At 39.3% G+C, this 14,769-nt stretch overlaps 1 protein-coding gene and 1 long non-coding RNA gene across 7 annotated transcripts in view; one reads left to right on the top strand and one right to left on the bottom strand.

Annotated features, from left to right (window-relative positions):
- Positions 1–14,769, bottom strand: part of IQCH (IQ motif containing H) — a 193,532-nt gene that overhangs the window by 127,017 nt on the left and 51,746 nt on the right. For all 5 annotated transcript variants that reach the window (XM_059180893.1, XM_059180894.1, XM_059180895.1 and 2 more), the window contains one exon: positions 4,881–5,001. In XM_059180893.1, the coding sequence (XP_059036876.1) occupies positions 4,881–5,001 (121 nt within the window). Of the gene's footprint in view, positions 1–4,880; positions 5,002–14,769 lie in introns of those variants that run through there.
- The window catches only part of LOC131835969 (uncharacterized), a 41,773-nt gene that overhangs the window by 9,851 nt on the left and 17,153 nt on the right, over positions 1–14,769 (top strand). For both annotated transcript variants that reach the window (XR_009355432.1, XR_009355431.1), the window contains exon 2: positions 2,445–2,620. This is a non-coding gene — a long non-coding RNA (uncharacterized LOC131835969). The remainder of the gene's footprint in view (positions 1–2,444; positions 2,621–14,769) is intronic.

Genomic DNA, 14,769 nt, shown 5'->3' with positions numbered 1-14,769 from the left:
AGGTTTTAATTTTTCTAACACTGGATTTAACTACCTTAAGGTATTAAGAGTAACTCTTTGTCCTCATAACTATTTTCCACCCTTAAATATTAGATCCCGTTTCCAAGACTTATGACTGACTTGCAGATGTGAAAAACAGAGCTCCTTCTAATTCCGTATATTTTCATTACTGAACTCGAAGAGAATCCCAAAGAATATAGGCATGATTTTAACTTTTGCTTTAGTACTGGTTGGAGCAATTGACTTAATTTTAGATAAACACATGTGTGTACATTTACCACCAGAAGGAAAAAATTAAGACTTTGGGATAAGCAAAAGACGCTGGGTATCTTTTCATTGAAATGCTGGAACCTCTGGAGGTTATCTGACCCCTGTAATCACCTTTGTTTTTGATGAGTCTTTTTTACAGTTCTCTAGAGATTAAGATTAATTTATAGAAAACTGAAATAAGTGCAAATATTTCTTGTTTTATATGCATGTGAATAAACTGTCACACAGAGGGATGACGGTTCTGTCATCCCCCAAAAGCCAGTGGTGTGTCCATTTGCAAATTTATTTCGCTACTCTTGATTTGTAAAAGTGTCTATTTGGATTCTCCTTGGAACTAATTGTAACATCCTACTGAAACCCTCATTTAATCAATGAGCTCAATAAAATCTTGATGTGTTCATTTTATAGTTGTGTAAGAATCATTTTACTTTAAAATATATATGTCCTTTAATAATTTTGGAGATCTTGCCAAGATGAGCAGAAGATTCACCTGAAATTGTAAGAAATGATGCACTGCACAAGGAACCAGGTCTAGGCATATATTTTGTTAGCAAATTCAAAGTGGCAATAGAAACTTATTGACTGTTTTTCTAATTTCAGTATTACTGCCTATTAAATTTTTGTTTTTGTTTTCTTTTTCTTTTTTGGTTCATGTATGTCTAAATTATTCCTTATTGGTAGATACAATGACTGGGAATTTGGCGATCTCCATAAATGGATTAATGTCTTATAGAGATCTAATTCCTTGTTGAGTGAGGGGACAATAGAGAAAATAGTCTGTTAGTCTTTTGCTTTTCCACTTGTGTATTTTGAGCTCAAATCAGCTAGGAATGTCATGCCCACAAAGAAGGTGGTATCTGGACCAGGAGGTGTGTTTCAGTGTTCATTTTCCATCTGTAGGTTAAATTATAGAGTTGACACTATAAGCTATGTCTATATCTAAGTCTATGTATCTGTCATTCAGAAAGGCCTTTATCTCTCATTATGAATATAGAATGTTTTGCTGTCTCCAGATGGTACTAATAATTTAGACTGTAAAGTCTCAAATTAAAGAAGCTCTGTTCAGATTGACTTACAGAGAGAAGTAAGTGCTTATGTAAATTGAATATTCTTAAGATTTCTAGGAAATAAGGAAATCAAACTTCTAATACTTAAAGTGGCTCACCATTGTCTCCCAAATTCAGAAACTCTCTTTGAGGCTCTTTACTTTTCATGGCAATATAGTTACTTGCATATTTTCAGTAAAAATCTGCCCTCCTTTTACTAAGATATAATTGGAAAAATCACTTATGCAACCAAGACCTTGTCTGGAATTTTATATTTCAGAATGATACTTATTAATCATGAATGACAAGTCACTTTTAAAGAACTAAGGTTGACTTTATGGAGCCAGTGTTTACAAAGCCTTCAGAAAAACCTGGACTGGTACATGTTTATAGCGTTTCCATTCTTGCAGGTGGTAGGAAGGTCGTGTCCAGGCCCAAGAACATTAGGATATTTGGAACTCTTCTTGAAAAAAAGAAATTACCCAGATTTATAGGTCTTGTAGTTGAAATGTGGTGGGCAGAGTTTCTTGGGCTTGATTTCCTAGCCTTAAGATAATAATAGAGGATTTTAAAAGTTCAATCAGATTCCTTAGGAAAATTTCCAGCAGACCAAACTTAAGACCGATTATTCTTGCCCACCTGTGTAAATAATCAGGACAAACCTAATGAGAACAGCCTTGTTTGGGGGGGGAAAATTGTTTTTGGAGATCATTTTAATGAAAATGGTGGAAGACTGTAAGAATATTTTTGTTTAAGTTTTGGAATAAGCAAAAGAGATTACTGGACACCTTTTGAATGGAATGCTGAAGTCTTTGGGAATTATCTGGACTTAGTCTTTGAGCTATTTCACAACTCTGTAGAAATTAAGGTTCATTTGTAAAAAAAAAAAAAAAAAAGACTGATACTAATGCAAATAATTCTTATCTATAGACTTGAAAATAAATTCTATCTGGACAAGGAACACACCTCCTTCCCACAGAAAGGTCAATTTTGTATCTATTTGCTAATTTATTTTAAAATTCCTGAGCTACAAATGTGTGTCCTTTGCATTCTCCTTTAAACCAGTTGTGACATCCTATAGATCTCTCTCTCTCTCTCCCTCTTTTTTTTTTTTTTTTTTTTTTAAAGATTTACTTATTTGAGAGGAAGAGTGAGCACAAGTCAGGGGAGGAGCAGAGGGAAAGAGTCTTCAAGCAGACTCCCTGTTGAGCGTGGAGCCTGACCCAAGTCTTGATTTCAAGGCGCAAGAGATCATGACCTGAGCTGAAACCAAGAGTTGGACACTTAAGCAACTGAGCCACCAGGTACACCTACAGCTCTCTCTTTTAATCAACGAGTTAAATAAATAAAATATTTCACATATGTTCATTTTATATTTGTATGAGACCCATGATTTTACCTGTTTTGGGAAGTCATCACTTAAGCCCATTATCTCATTAAACTTTCATAATACTCTTACTTTCCAGCAGAATGGATTAGGGATTAGACGTTCATTCATTCAGCTGGCATTTGTTAAGTGCCTATTATGTGACAGGAGCTATTCTGGAGGCTGGGGATGCAGTGGTGAGCCAGAGAGAACTCATGGAGCCTGTAGGAGGGCTGAAGACATTAAATAAACTCATAATAAATGTATTAAAAATCGTGATCATCTATGAAGGAAAAGAGTTGCTTAAGGAAGCGACTTTTCCAGGCAGAGATAGAGGCACTTGTAAAGGCCCACAAGAAAATGTGCTTGGCCTGGTGAGGAGCAGGGGAAAGGGCACGTGGGCAAAGGTAGAGAAAGCAGTTAGCAGAGAATGGAGGGAAGGTCCAAGTCAAGCCTGCCTTGTTTGTAGAATTTGGAGTTGATTAAACAAGACCAGAGAGCACCTTGCCTGAGGTCACACCCAGCCTAAAAGTTTGGTTTGTGTACTGAGACATATATTCTTAACCACTGAAAAGGAAAGGAAAAGAAAGGAAAGGAAAGCAAGGCAAGGCAAGGCAAGGCAAAGCTTGCTTTCTATTTTAGATGTAACAAGATAATTCGAGAAAAAGTCAGAAAGTTCATCCTGCATTTTCCAAAACATCTCTCTCTTCTGGGTGTTGTTAATCCTTCAGTTCTGGCTGAACTTGTGTGAACCTGAGATGACAGCTAAGGGTATCAAGAACATGTAAAAAAAAATCTAGACACTGTGACCACAGTTCCACAGCTTGAGCTTTCCTGATGCTTCTATTACCTTGCATGGTACCAGACATATGGTGAGTACTCAATAAATACAAGTTGACTGACTGACTGATTAATTACAAATATTATGGCAGACCTGTGTTCTCTGGTGGATTGTTGAGGGATGAAAATGTGATTTTTTTTCCCCCCTGGGTCAAGTTGCCGTGGCTCTAGATTCACCTTTGTTTTGCAGCAATTTTTTTTTTCATTATGTCTATTACCAAAGTGGACACTGATTCATTGATTCATTCACTATTTCATTCACCCTAATTTGAGCCAGGAAGAGTAGAAGATGGCACTAAAGCAAGAACTCTGCTGGGGTCATTCCATCTTCCCAAGGAGTAAATATGTAAACTGAGTAAAGTCATATGTCATAAAGATCTCTGAACAATAATGGTTTATAACTAGAAAAGTAATAGTTACAGTTGTGAGCTTCACACATTAAGGGACTTATAATGTTGCTGGGTTCTTCTGAGTTCTTCTGTTCTTCCTCAAGCAATAGGTCAGTAGACAGACCAGAGAGAATTTTTTATCTCCAAAGAGCAAGAGAACCTTTGGGAACCATCTTTAGGTCCAAACTATTTCAGACAACAGGTGGAAAGTAAGATGGGAATAATTAAAGACCATCTCACTTAGTTGTATTTGACATACAAAAGGGGATCCACGTGGGCATTTTTTAACACTTCAGCCAATTAAATGAAGTAGCAGAGAAAAGAAGAGAAGGTACTTAAAATACTCAGGCCTTACTCATTCATTTGCTTACTCTTTCATTTCTTTATTCATTCAGCCAACATGGTTCTGGACACTAGGGATACCAAGATGAAGATGATATGACCTTTTGTTTAAAAACTAGAAATCCACTGGTTTCACGAACACTAGAATTTAGACTGAGACATGATGATTTAAATGCCATTGCATTAATTTTGGCTTCATATTTTTGCATAGTAGTATATTGAGATAAATTTTTTAAGTGCTACCAGAATAGCATCAGAAACTATCTGCTCAAACAACAACAACAACAACAACAAAACTATCTGCTCAGAAGCTTGAAATTTTCTATTAATATCACCTAAATACAATGATAATTTTAACATGTAGTAACACCAACATCTCAATCAATATTAATTCAGTAGGACAATGGGTTTTAGAGGTGGAAGGGACTCTAGTTGTTGTCTAGTCCAACCTTCTGATTTAGAGAGGAGCAAAATCAGACCAGAGTGAAGACCCCGACTTGTCTGAGGCCACCTAGGAGAATTAGTGGCTGAGCCCAAATTCAAACCCAGGCCCCCTATCCCACATCCCACCTCATTGCTCTTTCCCATAGACTCCACAGCACATAAGATGGTCATTGAATCACTAACCTTTCCTGGCATCTGCTTGAAGGACAGGGATGGGCGTGAAGTAGGGATTAGTGCGATGAGAGGCTGGTAGAACTGTGAGGTTGGATATGGTAGAACCTTTTATTAACTTCTGAACCTTCACCTAGACAACCAAAAATCTGTTTTCAGCAGGCAGTTTTGCTTTCAAAAGAAACACGGTTTTCTTCTTGTAAACAATAAATAAGCTTATGAATAGTTTCATTAAGTTTTAATAAAGTAGCGATAGCAGCTCCAGTTTTATTGCCCATGAGTACCCTGTGCTATTGTCTACTGTCAGGAGTTTGTGTAATTTAAAATAGTTAATTAAATGCAATTAACATGTTGTGATTTCTACTATGCAAAGTCACTATAGTAGTTAATAAAGGAACTATTAAGATTTTGTTCAATTTTAATGACTATGATATAAAAGCGCTAAATCTTGACAGAAGAGGTTTTGAATACAGCAAAGTTTTGTACAGGCAAATTTCCCAGGAAATTATATTAGGGTTGTGAGAGTTAAAAAAAAAAATGAGAAAACTGGGAGAATTTCAAGATAGATATATCAGGGGTCCCTGGGTGGCTCAGTTGATTAATTGTCTGACTATTGATTTTGGCTCAGTTCATGATCTCAGGGTTGTGAGATGGAGCCCTGCTCTTAAGATTCTCCTCTCCCTCTAAAACAAACAAATAAACAAAAGGTTAAAAACAAAAAGATAAATGTATCAGTCAACATTAATAGGTTAAAAATGAACTTGGAGTAGACTCTGGAAAATCTCAGAGAGAGTTAAAGACTTGATATCTGGATCAGTTACAGTAGATGATTACCTTTTCTAAAGTCATTAAATGCCTTTTTATAGTTATGAAATATGAATTGTTCCTATTAAATGGTTTCTAGCTTTTAAAGACTAATATGTATTACATATAAATCACATTTAATTGTATAGCTCAAGTACACTATTTTTACCTTTATTAGAAGAGGTTATGAATTACCTGGGCCCTCCCAGCAGGGAAGAAGCAGCTGTTTGGTATTTATAGACTGATTTAAATGTTCAAATCATTTTCCAAACATTAATTAATCTGCATAACTTCTAAAGGAACTAGGTAACAATTTGCTCTTTAGCTAATAAGGAACTAAGACTGAAATGTTCGTAGATTTGTTGAAGGTCACAAAGTATGCTAGAAATACTATTCGATTTTAAGATTAATCTGATTTTACATTAATGAAATTTGCCATTGGACTCAGTTGTACCATATCTTATTGCTCCTCAAGGTAATGGGAAAAGAAAGGGAAATTCATCAAGAGTTGTGGGGGGCCAGGGGGCAGGGAGAAAATCACCTCCCCAAATAACTATCTATTGGCTAAAAAATGTTTGAACAAAGGATGGTGCGGCTTACGGGAAACTGTAAACTTCTACCATCCCGTGAACACCAAATGTTTGGTGAGGACAATTTAAAATGACCCTAAGTAGGTTTTCTTTTTTTTAACAGGAAGGAGTAAACAGTGCAATTTCCTGCCTTCCAGGTGAATTGGAAGAGGAAAGGGAGTGTCATGGGCGTTGCCTTTTTTTTTTTTTTAAGATTTTATTTATTTGAGATAGAGAGGGAAAAGCAGAGCACAAGCATGGGGAGGGGCAGAGGGAGAATGAGAAGCAGACTCCCCACTGAGCAGGGAGCCCCGCATAGGGACTCCATCCTAGTACCCTAGGATCATGACCTGAATCAAAGTCAGATGCTTAACTGAGCCACGCAGGTGCCCCTCCACAGGCCTTGCCTTAATGACAGCGAGGAGTTCAAGGGCAGGTCGTGTCATTATGGAAATTTCACCTTGACAGTCCACCTTGGTCTCTTTCTCATCCTTAGCTCTCCTCGCCCCACCCCACCCCCAGAGACCCAAGACCTCACCCCCAGACCCAAGAGGCCTCCGGGATGTCCCAGTCACCCACGGTACTGTATGGCTGGCATGGCCCGTGCATAGTAGATTTTCAGTAGCAAAAAGGGAAGGGTCTCCACTTGTCTGATTGATATCAGGGTCAAGGAGGGAAAGGTAAACTGGAGGAAGAGAGAAGAGTCCACTTAAAATTGTCGAGCACCGTGAAGAGGTAAAGTACAGGTTTGGCAGTTTCGGAGCACAGAGCATCCTTTATCTGGATTTTCTGAAAGTCTTTGACAAAGTGCGGCCGACAGCCTGCTCTTCATAGCCCAAGCAGCAGGATCCGACATAAACCACAATCGAAGTGTGACACAAGGGAGAGGTTGGAAGGCAGGTGATGCTAGCATCCGGTCAGGCAGCCAGCACGCTCATAACCCTGGTTTCTTTAATTGTTTCAATTGCGTCCATCTCAACCATGTGAAGCCAGATGTGGTGTGTGCGCCCGCACATGCGCCTGTGTGTATGCGTGTGTGTGTGTGCGTGTGTGTGTGTGTGTGTGTGTGTGTGTGTGTAGGGGCATGGAGAAGAGAGTTACACCTGGGGGCTGACATCCTGTCGAGATCACAGAAAGAAATGAGCCCCCTCCGCCATCCGGCTTCCCCGGTGAGGACGACCTCCTGTGTGTGTGCTGGCTTGGAGGGAGAACGCATGTGCAACCTTCAGCCCTCACTGAGCACCTACTATAGAACGCTAACTTCAGTGCAATGGGCGTTAAGTTTCAGGAGGGATGGGCACGCTCAGGGCAATGGGAGTGCCGAAGAGGGAGTTACTGACACTGCATGCCGGCGGTGAAGAAGGCTTCGCAGTGACTCTCTTCGAGCTCTATGTTAGAATCTGTCAGGGAGCTTTTTAAAAATACTGCTGTCTGGGCCCCAACTCTGGGCCAATAAATCCTCATAGAGGGACCGGAGCCGGGGCATCACGCTCCCTGGGTGATTCTGATGTGAAGCCAAGGTTGGGATGGACTGCAGTAACTGAAAATTGTGTCTGAAAAGCAGCACTGAGTTACAGATCACGCGGAGAAGAGGATGCAAGGAGAGAGAGAGAATGGCGGCGACAAAGCAGGGCACAATACAGATGCGTGAAGATTTCAGGGAAGGTGAGGATCTCAGGTGGCTGGAGTATGGTGTGTGTGCCAGGAGTGCAGGGTGGGGGACAAAACTGGGGGAACTGTAGGTTGGCGCAAATGGAAGAAACCAGCTTTATGAAAGTGCCGATTGCCTAACAGCAGTGGAGTATCATCTGCTTCTGGCTTCTCCTTTATGTCATGGTTTATATTTGGGGGCTGGAACCAGGCTCTGTAGCTTGTATAACATGATATGGACTACCATAGAGAGAGAACAATGTTCTTTGTAGCTGGTGTGTCATGGTTCTTTCCAAAACTCTGTCGCTTTATGCCTAAACCTTCCGTAACAGCTTAATTGTTTTTCAAAGTTAAAAAATATATATAGAAAAGCTTAAAAAAGAAAATAGCAATCACATTCCTGCCAGCTAGAATTAATCATTGTTAATATCTTGGTATATTTGCTTCTAGTGTTTTCAAATAGAAAAACCATTCTATTTTATGATTCTGGTAAAAAATGATATATGTTCATTATAAAGATTCCAATTAATGTAGAAAAACACAAAGATGAAAGTTTAAGAAACCATGCCAAATATCATTAGGTGATCCATTATCCTGACATCTTTGGAATGATTAATATATCATTTTATAAAAATAGGATTTATATTACATTATTAAACTTAATTTTTGACATGAATTTAATAGGAGGGGGAAAGGCTGAATTAAACTCAACAAATTATTAAACCTTAAGTCAATATTTTTTACCACAAGATTCCTAGGAGTTTAAAAAGATTCCTCTGCAAGGGTTGGCAATTTTTTTTAAAGGGCCAGACAGTAAATGTTTTAGGCTATTCTGATCCATTGTTATAGCTGGAACGTAGCATAGACAATATGTAAACAAATGGTGGCTCTATGTTCTAGTGAAACTTTATGTACAAAAATAGGTGGTCTGCCCTCAGGCAGTCGTTTGTGGACTCCTACCCTGCAGTTAAATAAAGGTGATTATGAAAAACATTTAGGTTTCTTTTTTTCATTGCATTTTAAATTTGAATAATATACCCCATCTTCAAAAGATGAGAACATTAGAACTCTCTTGCTACCCATATCCCCCTCCCTTACCTCCCAACTTTTTGTTATATTATTATTATTACATTGTCCAGATTTATAATATCCACATTCTGTTTTGAAACCATAATCGCTAGGATTGTTTAGTTTCACCCTACGTGTAAATGGATCCCCTGTCATGGCTCCTCTATGCTTGAGTTCCTCATTTTCTTTTTAAAGATTTTATTTATTTATTTGACAGATCACAAGTAGGCAGAGAGGCAGGCAGAGAGAGAGAGGAGGAAGCAGGCTCCCTGCTGAGCAGAGAGCCCAATGCGAGGCTCGATCCCAGGACCCCGGGATCGTGACCTGAGCTGAAGGCAGAGGCTTTAACCCACTGAGCCACCTAGGTGCCCCAAGTTCCTCATTTTTTTTTTTTAAAGATTTTATTTATTTATTTGACAGAGAGAAATCACAAGTAGATAGAGAGGCAGGCAGAGAGAGAGAGGGAAGCAGGCTCTCCGCTGAGCAGAGAGCCCGATGCGGGACTCGATCCCAGGACTCTGAGATCATGACCTGAGCTGAAGGCAGCGGCTTAACCCACTGAGCCACCCAGGCACCCCCCAAGTTCCTCATTTTGATTGACTTTTTTTTCCTTAAGATTTTTATTTATTTATTTTAAAAATTCTATTTACAATCAATTAACATATAGTGTATTATTAGTTTCAGGGGTAGAATTTAGTGACTCATCAGTTGCATAGAACACCCAGTGCTCATTACATCAAGTGCCCTCCTTAATGCCTGTTACCTAGGTATCCCATCCCTCCACCCATCTTCCCTCCGGCAGCCCTCAGTTTGTTTCCTACAGTTAAGAGTCTTTTACAGTTCATCTATTTATTTATTTTTGAGAGAGAGAGAGAAATACAGTGATAACAAGAATGGGGGAGGGACAGAGGGAGAGGAGAGAGGATCTTGAGCAGACTCCACGCTGAGCGTGGAGCCTGATGCAGGGCTCAATCTTATGACCCTGAGATCATGACTGAGCCGAAATCAAGAGTCAGCTCAACTGACTGGGCCACACAGGCTCCTCTATTTTAATTGATTTCTTAATTTCAGTTGCCTGCCTTTGGTTAAAAAGCAGCCCTTTCCAATCCATCAAAATTCTTGAGGAGAACACAGGCAGCAACCTCTTCGATCTCAGCCGCAGCAACATCTTCCTAGGAACATCACCAAAGGCAAGGGAAGCAAGGGCAAAAATGAACTATTGGGATTTTATCAAGATCAAAAGCTTTTGCAAAACTAAAAGACAACTGACAGAATGGGAGAAGATATTTGCAAACGACATATCAGATAAAGGGCTAGTGTCCAAAATCTATAAAGAACTTAGCAAACTCAACACCCAAAGAACAAATAATCCAATCAAGAAATGGGCAGAAGACATGAACAGACATTTCTGCAAAAAAGATATCCAGATGACCAACAGACACCTGAAAAAGTGCTATGGAGCAGCTATCACTCAGCATCAGGGAAATACAAATCAAAACCACAATGAGATATCACCTCACACCAGTCAGAATGGCTAAAATTAACAAGTCAGGAAATGACAGATGCTGGTGAGGATGTGGAGAAAGGGGAACCCTCCTACACTGTTGGTGGGATGCAAGCTGGTGCAACCACTCTGGAAAACAACATGGAGGTTCCTCAAAATGTTGAAAATAGAACTACCCTATGACCCAGCAATAGCACTACTGGGTATTTACCCTAAAGATACAAACGTAGTGATCCGAAGGGGCACATGCAATGCTTATAGCAGCAATGTCCACAATAGCCAAACTATGGAAAGAACCTAGATGTCCATCAACAGAAGAATGGATAAAGAAGATGTTGTATATATACACAATGGAATACTATGCAGCCATCAAAAGAAATGAAATCTTGTCATTTGCGATGACGTGGATGGAACTAGAGGGTATCATGCTTAGCGAAATAAGTCAATCGGAGAAAGACAACTATCATATGATCTCCCTGATATGAGGAAGTGGAGATGCAACATGGGGGCTTAAGGGGGTAGGAGAAGAAAAAATGAAACAAGATAGGATTGGGAGGGAGACAAACCATAAGTGACTCTTAATCTCACAAAAAAACCTGAGGGTTGCTGGGGGGAGGGGGGGTTGGGAGAAGGGGGGTGGGGTTATGGACATTGGGGAGGGTATGTGCTATGGTGAGTGCTGTGAAGTGTGTAAACCTGGCGATTCACAGACCTGTACCCCTGGAGATAAAAACGTATTATATGTTTATAAAAAAATAAAAAATTTTAAAAAAGCAGTCCTTTCCAACAAGTGTTCATGAATATTTAATACTTGAATGATACCTGGGGTCATCCTTTCTTTTCTCAAAATTTTGCAGACACTGACCCATTGTCTTCTACAATGACTGTTGTGAAATCTGATAGTAGCCTGATTCCTCACCCCTTGTTGGTGATTTTGGTGATTTTTCTTTCTGCCTGGATGTCTGAAACATTCCTCATTTTTGAAGTCCACGTGTTTAACTAGAAAATACCTTGATGTCATACTCAAAATCAAAATTTCCTGGGATTCAGTGCTTTCTTTCCACTTGTAGATCTCATTCTTTCTTCACTTGTGGAAAATTTTCTTCCATTATATTGTTGGATATATCTTCTCTTTCATTTGCTGGGTTCTTCCATTTTAGAGATACCAAGTGTCATTAAGTGTTGGCCCATCTTTATCCTTCATGTTGTAGTACCTAACTGTTCATTCTCTCCTGGTTCATTTTAGAATAGAATGCTTTTAGCTGAGTGTATGGCTGTCCAGTCCAGACTCTGTTTCCCATTGTCCCTGGTGGCTAAATGTGGACATGTGACCAAATTCAGACCAGTAAGACATAAGCAACAGTGATAAGCATAACCTTTGGTCCATCTCCTTAGAATGCTTGCCCTGGACTATTTTTTTCCTTTCTGTAGGCTAAAACATGTGTGTAAAACATGGGTGTAGAGAGGAGTCAGCTTCAGCCACTGGAACAAGAATGTCTGTAACCACAGGAATGAGATGAGACAGCATCCAGACAGAAAGAACCCTCTCTCAGTTATGTTAGAGACTTCTTACCTATGGACTGTTTTGTGAGTGAGAAATAAACTGATCTATTTATGGCATTATATTTTTGGATTTCTTTGTTATAGCAGCTTAGCCTATAACAAACTACTATGCATTATCTATCAACTTCTAATTAATTTCCTTTGTCTTTTTCCTTTGCATTTGCTGTGCTTACAGTCTTTTCTCCATGCCCATATTTCAGTGTTGAGCAGTGTCTGCTCTATTCTTCCTATTTATAGTTTATTTATTAGTTCCATAAAGTATTTTGGTATTCAATTTGTTTCCTTGTGTCTGCAACCTCCCTTTTTTTAAAATCTCATTCTGCTATTTTATCATCTCCTGGCTGAGCTCTAGTTTTACTTAATTTATGTTCCTATCAAGCTGTGCTATAATGTGAAGAAATTGTGAGAAAATTTCTCCTGTTCCTTGAGTTAGATTTTTTTTCTGGGTTAGGTTTTGTCTTTTGCAGCCCATGGTAGTCCCTCTCTCCCCTCCCACACTTTTGTTAGCTCTGGATGAAATACTGGCCTTTATATAATAAATCAGTATAGTGGCCATACCATTTCTTTCCCCCTTGTATGTTCTTGGGCAGCTTTGCCCCAACTATCTGCTTGCTCTGATGTAGCATCTCCTTCCCTGTTGTCTGCTACCTGTGTGTTTTCTTTCCCAGCAACATGCGAGAACTGGGTATTCTGAGTGTTCTCAGCCTTTCTGTTATCTGAGGGCTTGGGTCAGGGAAGCCTCTGTTTTAGGATACATGCAGTCTTTGTTAAAGTATGTGGGCTGTTCTCCCTCTCCCAAGATTTTGATGAGCATCCTGTACCAGAATTTTCTCTACTTCGTCCTCCCTCCCTCCCTCTAGCCCCAAGGGTTTTGGGTCATTTCAACAGAATCCTGAAAATGTCACTTTTCTCTGGAAGAATTAGACACGTTATTTGCTTTCCAATTTCACCTCTTTCTTCCAAGTCCCCTTGTCAAAAGAGAAAAAAAGATAAGGATGCCTGCTTGATTGTCTTCTCTCCAGATTCTGTAGCATTTCTAAGAATCTCAATATTTTGATAATTTACCAGCAATATTTCGGAGGGGCAGGGAGGGGTGAGGTTTGGAAGTATGTCATGCCCTTCTACTGTGCTCCAGAATCTTCTGCTTGGAGAATTTAAAACTGCATGGCCAGATTCTACAACCCTGCACATCCAATCCTGCCCCAGTCCTCCTCCCCATATGATGGATGGCATACTAATGATCGGGAAGGGAAAATAGCTAGGACACACATCCGATCTGCCTAATAGAGGCAGAACTAAAAGGGCACATCACTTCTTCATGGCACAGTGCTTCTTACTACATTTTCTTGCTTCCTGAGTTCTTGAAACTTTCAAGCCAGACACAGCTCAGGTCACCAGCCCTACTCCTGTCCTCATGGTAAAACCATATCACTCTGTCCCCTTTCTCAGCATCATTTCATAGAGATAGGAACTTCACTTTCTCTCAGACTAAGGATTATCAGCATTCTTGGAGCTAGAAGAAAAACTCCCTTGGGAGGCATCTGTGGCATAAGAGCAAAGGTCATGGACTTGGAGCACTGGATTTCCATCCTACCTCTGTCATTTAATTAGCAATGTGTTGGGGAAAGTAATTTAATTTTGCTGAGTCTCAGTTGTGTCTTCTGTAAAATGTGGATATTCTTAGCTGCAGGGCAGCTGAATTTTATGTAAAGAATTTGTTCCTAGAGGCATTTCATAATTCTGAACTCACAGAATTGAGACAGTCTGACAAAGAATGGCAGCTATGACAAACTTCTGCATGGCTTCCAATGTGCTACACAGTCAGAAACTACATTTCCCAGCCTCCCTTTGCAGATTGATATGTTTTAGAGACAGGATTCTGGCCAGTAGTATAGCAATCATAGTGACTTTACTGTTGGAATACAGACATGATGGTGGGAGCCTGGCAGCCCTCTTAGCCATGTTAGATCACAGATAGAAAATGTGGGGGTGCCTGACACTGCATAACAGCCATATCAGTCATAAACTATGTAACATGAGAGAAATCACTGATGTGTTTAATCTACTGTTATTTATTACATTTGTGGAATTTATATCCTAATAGTACAGAGCATTTTTAGTTACTCAGATGGTGTTTCTCTGTGGAAACTCCAGCATAAATATACCTTAAGTTCACTCAGACTGCACCAGCTTTATAAAAAGTGAAATTTATTTTATTTTTTTAAAATTAGGGGGATTTGAATTATCTCAAACTCTGTGTATGCAGCAATAATTTATTATTATTATCTTATGTCATGGTATTTCAAATTTATATAATCCAATTTTGCATAAAACTCAGCATCACTGATCTTTCATGAGGCCATTGTGAGGAATTACTGAATTAATATATAAAGATGCACAATATAAACTTTTTTCATATCAGAAATTGGGGTTTTTTTTACATAAAAATTTTATCAAAGTATAACATTCATTTTTGAAAAGGCACAAATCACAAGGTCATCAGTTGATACATTTTCACAAAGCAGACACTGGGAAGCCAGCATCCAGAACAATAAGTAGAACATTGCAAGCATCCCCAAGGCCTCTCTCATGCTCCCTGTCAGTCATTCCGATAACCCAACAGTAACCACTATTCTGAATTCACACCCAGCTATTATTTTTCTGTTCTAAAATTTACATAAAGGGATTATTACAGTATGTATCCTTTTGTATCTGGCTTCTTACCTTGAACATTGGTGTGAGA

Source organism: Mustela lutreola, chromosome 7 (assembly GCF_030435805.1).
Source record: "Mustela lutreola isolate mMusLut2 chromosome 7, mMusLut2.pri, whole genome shotgun sequence".
In the NCBI taxonomy this organism is placed as follows: domain Eukaryota; kingdom Metazoa; phylum Chordata; class Mammalia; order Carnivora; family Mustelidae; genus Mustela; species Mustela lutreola.
Note: the sequence above shows the minus strand (reverse complement) of the source record. Positions and strands in the feature narration are given on the sequence as shown.